At 41.9% G+C, this 7,055-nt stretch overlaps 1 protein-coding gene across 4 annotated transcripts in view; it reads left to right on the top strand.

Annotated features, from left to right (window-relative positions):
- Positions 1-526: 526 nt before the first annotated feature.
- Positions 527-7,055, top strand: part of Acat1 (Acetyl-CoA acetyltransferase 1) — a 48,684-nt gene continuing 42,155 nt past the window's right edge. For 2 of the 4 annotated variants that reach the window (XM_037425405.2, XM_037425404.2), the window contains exons 1-3: positions 527-669; positions 6,040-6,096; positions 6,624-6,741. In XM_037425405.2, the coding sequence (XP_037281302.2) occupies positions 634-669; positions 6,040-6,096; positions 6,624-6,741 (211 nt within the window). In that variant the 5' untranslated portion in view covers positions 527-633. Of the gene's footprint in view, positions 670-1,036; positions 1,163-5,044; positions 5,213-6,039; positions 6,097-6,623; positions 6,742-7,055 lie in introns of those variants that run through there. The other 2 variants (XM_037425407.2, XM_037425408.2) reach the window with 2 other exon arrangements.

Raw genomic sequence — 7,055 nt, 5'->3', positions numbered from 1 at the left:
AACTGTTATGTGGCGAGCATACTAGGGTCCCCTGCTTTTTGCTCAAAGATTTCCGCTACCACAACATAAAAAGAAGCAGCGCTAACATTTTCGTTCACGCAGGTTCACCAGTGAGCTTTTTTTTCTTCTATCCGCGAACTGGCGTGGCTGGAAGAAGGGGCGGGGCGTTCGAACCAATCTGTTTAAGAAATTTTCAAATTTTGCATGAGCACGTAGACACGCTCACGAATGAAAATGATAGGACCTTGAGAATGTTGTGGATTTAACCAGCCTCCAGTGTAATTGAACGCCTCAACCCCCCCCTCCCCCTCCTCACTAAAAGCATCTTCAATGAAAAAAAAAACCAAAAATCCTTCAAAAGAAGTTTAAAATGTGTACTGCTGCTCAAATGTGAGGTTAATTACATACCTCACGCATTTACATTACAACTTTACTAAGCCCTTTTTGCGGTTCTTACAATGTTACAAAATTACCACAATTCAATCATTTGACTGACTGCTAGCGCCATCACACACATTTGTACTACTCAGTGGGCTAGGCCTTGCCCACAAACGGTACGATCGTGCCATCGTATGTGTGGCGAGTATTCGTATGTTATAGTGGCGTGATTTCGTATTTATTTTTGAATGCATTATGGCACTGTTCGTGACGGGGAGGTGTAGCAGAAAGGTGAGCACTTTACTGCTATCACGGGGGGTTTTCTCGCCTAGCTTCAAAACGAGATCTGTGCTGCTTTTTTTTTTCTTATTCTCGAAACATGCTCATCACACGCCGGCAAACGTTCAGCACATTTTTTCTCCGCCGCAGTGCATTTAGTTTCTTTCTTTTCTCGGCATGCGCTCGCTGATCATTCGTCAACGCCAAATCGTCCATCAGCATATGCATAGCTCAGCGTTAACGTCGTCTACGACAAACATCGCCGGTGCGCTGGCGGAGAGCATGTGCTTGCTTCGTCGGCCGCTCTCGAGGAAACCGGTTTCGTGTTTTGTGTATCTTCCTCTTCCAGACAACACAAACGAAAAGAGATAGATTCACAGTTGAGCTCTTCCTGGTTCTTTGGTTATTTTGCTCTCGGCGCTCCGTCCCGCACGCGACATCACTCGAACGGACGTCCCATCTTGCAGCACACCGAACATAGAAAACCGCTACACGCTTCTACAAGGTATGTCGGTGCCGTATCGCAGAGAGAGATTTAAAGGAACAAATGAAGCAAAGAGCCTCGTCTCGCGATTTCAGTGTCAAGTTCACTGGCCGTCGCGTCGTACCGAGATCGGGGGTCACTGGCATAATTAGAACGGCCCACTCCGCGTTTCTCCTTTCGGAATACCCGCAACCTTGAGACAGTATTTAATGGTTATTCCGCGGTAATCCTGGTTCTCGGAATGTCTAACGATGTTGCGAGAGTGAAAAAAAAATATGTAGAGTTGCGCTATCCGTTGCTGAGAGGGCTTGTCAGTAGAGGGGCGTTGACACGAGTTCTGCGACCTAGTTAACTTTGTCCCTACCGTACATGCTACTTTACATAGGGTAACATAACTGGTTTGAATGCATTGTCGGGGATGCCTACGCGACTTGAGGAACGTTGTTGAGGAATTACTAAAGAAATGTCACTATCGGTTGCAGTGCTTGACTCGAAATGCTCAGCGCAAGTTTTACGTGTAACAATTTGAGCTTGATAGCATTTCGCACAACTTAGTAGCCATACTTTTTTTATGGCATTGACGTACCTAAGTAAACTTCATTACTATTCTCTCTACTGGCACCATAAGGGAAAGAAGCCTTTTTGTGTGTGTGCATGTGTGTGTGCACTTAGTATGAACAGAGCAGTCTGTAGCAAAAAAGCTGGCAGTGGCTTTGTGTGTACTATGTAAATTTACAAGCTTCTCGTTTTACAAAATGACCATAAACACAATTGTATTTAAAATTGTTATTGGCAGTAACACACATTAGAGCTTCAGGTCTGATTTGTGTCAAATGATTCAAGTGCAGTTGCAGGCTGGTAAAACTACGAAATACAAAAATAAACAAGAGGGAACAGTCAGTATAGTTCATCATATGCTGACTATAACAACTACAAAAAAGAAGGGAGGGTACCTGGTTGTTCGATCACATGCTAATGGTATTATTTCACACAATTTATCTTACGGTTTAGAGAGTGAATGGGATCATATACGTAATAGTATATACATCAGGTGGGTGATTATCATAAATGAGACCAAATTTACGCATAAAAGATAAATCTTGGGGAAAAGCTGAAAATTAAGCATCCTTGGTTAAGTTGCTACTGATTATTATGCTTTTAGAAAGCATTGATTTTTCCACGTACGACATGCTTGCTTATTGAATGATGCAAGCCTGGCAGTTTCGCATGTGCCGAAGGAGATAACGGATTCTGTCAACTCGCTTGAGCATGCTCTGCACGTTTTAGTGAGCCAAAGGGACATAGTTATTGCTGTAGTAGTAAAACAATACAATGTTGATGCATATCATAATATAGAAGCAGCGCAACCTGTTGAACAGCAGTTGACAGAAGAAAAAAAAGCAGGAGAGATTTAGATAAGGTGAGAGCGGGAGCTAAGCTGTAATTCTGGTTACATGCCACCCTCTCCTTAGCTTGTGAAATAATTGTTGCTCTGAAAAACTTCATTCTTTACTTGTATCAATTTATTGCTTCTATTTCTTCTCTCTTCTTTTGTTTTATTGCTTTTCTTTTCATGGCATGTAGCCATGGTCTCTTCAGTGTGACACCAGATAGTCTTTACATTTTTCCTGCTATAACCACTTTCATCTCCTCACAGTCAATCATGTAACGCCCCTTCATTTTTAGGCAGCATGTTAATGCTTCTCAAACTCCCTGTTGAAAAATATCATTTTTCAATGCCATCCTTCATTTCAGTACTTATTTCTCCCTACCTTTCATTTCCCATCTTTCCCTCCTTGCAATAAGTTCATATTAATTTGTCCCATATGCTAAACACAGTTGTATGTTGGATTCCGTCGATGTTCCCATTCAAGATGGTTAGTTGGTTCAACATGTTGCGTAGGGGAGTGTGGTTATGAATAAAGAACATACTACAGAAAAAACTTGGTTTTTTTGTCGTGTGTTTTTCGTTCCTGACCCCCATCTACGCTCCCCTATGCAAGATGTTTCTATCACTGCTTCCAAACTTTCTTTCGCATTCCTCTTTCAACAAATCTGCGTTGTTCGAGCTTGCCTGCTCTGTCCCATTTTCTTGTGTTTATGTGCATGTTCTTTCCTTGTGCTGCAAGCTGTAAAGGGTGTATGTTTTAAAGCTTGGCCAAATGCTGACCGTCCACATACTAAGCAGGCATATACCACTTGGTCAACTTTTTGTCTAGGAAACATCTTAAGGTAATTACTGTAAGTTAGCTACTGTCTTCGTTGAAATATATATTAGTAAAGTTAGAAATCAAGCATTTGAATTCACTATTCAATGAAAATTGAAAGGAAATTTATAGTATTCAAAAATGTGCAATCATGATCTTCATGAAAAGCGGTTCTACATTTGTGTTTAGATGTAAAAAGTGCATGTACTGCTGTGACTTAGAAAAACTGCACAGTTAGTTTTGCTTGAACCCCAGGACATCATACTGCCTAAAGACTTCATGGTTGCTTACAGATGGCCCCCTCATAGCAACAACGAGTAGGTATTGGAGCTTCTCTTAAAAGTTATTCAAGATAAGCTGCATAGGCTCACAATTTTTTTTTTTGAAGGCTTGTCAACAGTACTGTTCGTGAGGCTCCCCTTTGCAAACTTAAATTTGTGCCCTTGTGCTGCAAATTGTCAATTATTTGGGCCTCACTTTCCAACCTGTTAGCCTCCCAGTCAGATGTGGTGATAGAGTGACCAGCACATAGAAGCATATAGGCTTGGGCTTTTCAAACCAAAATTCATATTTCATAACTAAAAATATGGTTTCTGAGAAGTCAGTGTACGTTTCAAATGTAGCCCTAAGCTGTTGTAGTATTTGCAACCATTTCCTCATTTCATAAATATTTCTATTCCAGAAACATAATGGCAGCAAGAATAAGATCCTCAGAATGATAACATTCCAGAAAATTTTGATTCCTGGCAGTGGCATTATATGATAAGCATGTTCTTCGTTTGTAGTTGCACATTGCTTTAAAATGAACACCCCCCGCCTAAGTTTACACAAAAGTTGTTACTGCTTCACAAGGAAATGGCTGTGACACTGATGACTTTGAGCAAAACGGCAAACCACAAAGCAGTTTGAAACAAGCACAGTAGCTCTCGCAAGTGAGTCGTTCAGATGCCAGTCGTAATCATCTTTTAGATTTGTGGATAGGCTGTGGAGATATTGGTAAACTAGTTTGTGCAGCAGCAGTTATGTAGGAGGTGGATGTAGTCTAACAAAATTTTGAAAGCCCGTGCTTAGCTTGTGAGTCAGCAAAGACAGATGAAAATTGATTGCAAGAAAAGAAAAAGAAAGGTGAGGGTGCCAAATTATTAGCAATTAAATCAATGGTGCCATTAATACATCCTGCCTTTTTAACGACTTTTGTGCAATCTTCATAATTGATTTTGCTGATTCATAACGTCATGCTGTGTCGACGAGGTGGCAGGGACAATGCTCACACAAATTGTACTCGTATATTTTGCGCCTTGTTTAAATAAATGACTTAAAATCCTTTGACGAGCTCAGCGGTGAAGCATCTGGAATTTGCGGCCGTTTCTCATAGATTTCTATCAATAGTTGAACTCGTCTGCATATTTTCTAGACGTTGTTGTCGCTGTCATACGTATTAACTGCTCCTGACTGATCAATGGTTTATATACTTTCTGCTTCATTCAATAAAGCAGGGCACGTTTTACCGTCGTATGCACGTTTGATTCGTACGTACGGCCGATTTTAGCAGCCACGGAATTGCCGTCTGGCATCCTTGAGTGGCGAGAGTGAATCCATAGCCACTGAGAAAGACGGAGCAGAAGCCGTCGTAAGTCTGCTGCTATCTGTCGCGCGGGCAATCGCCACATCGCTCAGCGTGGAGGGGACAGCTTGCGGGCGATTGCTCTTTAACCTTATATTATGAGCGCGATGAATCATTGGGAAATGCAGCTTGATAAGTCGTGCTCGAAGGGAGGCGCAGTGCGTCGTTGTCTCTGCGTGCAGCGCGTTGCTTCGTCATTGCCGACAAATTTCGCTGAAGGACCACCGGGCCAACCACGTGGTGAGTGGACCGGCGCTTTGTCTGAAAAATCTTGCCCCAGTCGTTGCGCTGCTCGTTTGGTGATCGTAGGGTCTTGTGTGTTCGTGCGTTTACTCGGTGCGTTCACGTAAGCCGGTCTAAAGTTGTTTCTGGGTGGAATATTTTGGCAAAAAGTTCGTGTCTCTTGTGTTGCCACGTGTTAGCGTTTCGCGCCGCTCCTTAGATTATTGGTTGTGCGCTCGAATGCATCGAACGCCGTTTCGTGGAATGTGTTTCGTCGCCCAATTTGAATAGCTTTTAAGATATCCTTCTGGTGAAGAAATCCCGTGTTGCTGGGAGGTTGCCTAAGCCAGGGTGTTTTATTCTGACACTAAGCCTATACATACGCGCTTCAGTGTCCGTTAACCTCTGGCAAATCAAGGGTGTTCGGTTATCCAAAGGCCCCAGTGATCATTCAGTTACTGGAGCCTACCAAAGCCGAACGACATGATTTTAAGTAGTGGGGTCTTCAATATCCCCTTTAACGCCGAACTGGCTTTCATCACCATTCCCACATAACGGTTTTTCTTTTTCTTTTTGTTTCAGTGTGCCTTAAACTCTAGATTCAATGAACGTCAGGAATGCATTCAAAACACTTCTAACTCTACAACATGCACAAGAAATTCTGCAGCATCGTAGTGGAAAATATTTCAGTACTGGACACTGCTTGAACAAAGTGTGGGCCTGCCCTAGTCGCAATTGGCAATCGAAATTTGCTGCATATATAATAATCGCTGTGAAGGGAGTGTTGAAACAATATGCACCATTCATTACGAATGAATATCTTTACATTTCTTTTTCATTTTCAGGTTGCCACTGCTCTGTTACATAGGATGTACAGCAACGGCACTACCCATTCATTAAATGTAAGTATTGTAGTCCTCCTTTGAGAGATTGCGCATATATATGTCATACTGCATGTACAAGTTTTTGTAATCCATAAAGGTCTTGATGTTTTAATGATAAAGGTTTAGATAAGCTGCAATTATGTCGAGGCAACCCCAGGCATCTCATTCTCACATGTGTTAAGAGTTTAACAAACCACTGTTTGTTGCCTTCATTTTGTTCAAGTGGATTGTGTGCAAGTCGTGCGCTCATTGATGTGTTTAGACCTGCTTACAATGCAATGAAAAGCGTGCTCTGTGAAATGGGATAAGAGTTGTAGTTTAACCTCGATCTCATCTTGTCTGCCTTAGCTTGCACAGGACAGGATTTTTATGCCCAATTTTCCACTGGACAGCCAAGTTGATAACATGTGGCACCATTTTCTTGTTTCCTTGTGTGTTAAGGTAATCTTAGAAGATTACAGGGTAATCATTTTTTTTCCCTGATAATGTGTTACAAAAATACAACAAAGATGGACTGGATAAAAGATTGTTTCCTTTGACTGCAGGAAGTTGTGATAGCCTCCTTTGCTAGGACTCCAATTGGTTCATTCCGAAGTGCTTTTGTCTCTGTGCCGGCAACAAAACTCGGTTCCATTGCGATCAAAGGGGCAGTCGAGAGAGCAGGTGAGAGACTCGTTGGATTCAAGTGATTTTATGTGCAGTATGGTAGCGCTGATTTGCACTGCATGTTGTGTTTTACTAATGTCTGGCGGACATTCAAATGTGAAGTTTCTGGGTCTTTTAGTCTTGTAAATGCAGCACACAAAATCCCCATATTCATCCAACATTCAGAGATGTTTTTAAGAACCATCAATCTTAATGAAGCTGGATATGAACTGTGAAAATTCGATTCATTGATTTGATTGATTGCTATGTGGAGTGTAACCACCATATAATTATGAGAAACGCCGTAGTCTGGAATTTTGACCACCTGGGGG

This window comes from Rhipicephalus microplus, chromosome 5, assembly GCF_043290135.1.
Source record: "Rhipicephalus microplus isolate Deutch F79 chromosome 5, USDA_Rmic, whole genome shotgun sequence".
In the NCBI taxonomy this organism is placed as follows: domain Eukaryota; kingdom Metazoa; phylum Arthropoda; class Arachnida; order Ixodida; family Ixodidae; genus Rhipicephalus; species Rhipicephalus microplus.
The sequence above is the reverse complement of the archived record's forward strand: the minus strand, read 5'-3'. Positions and strand labels throughout refer to the sequence as shown.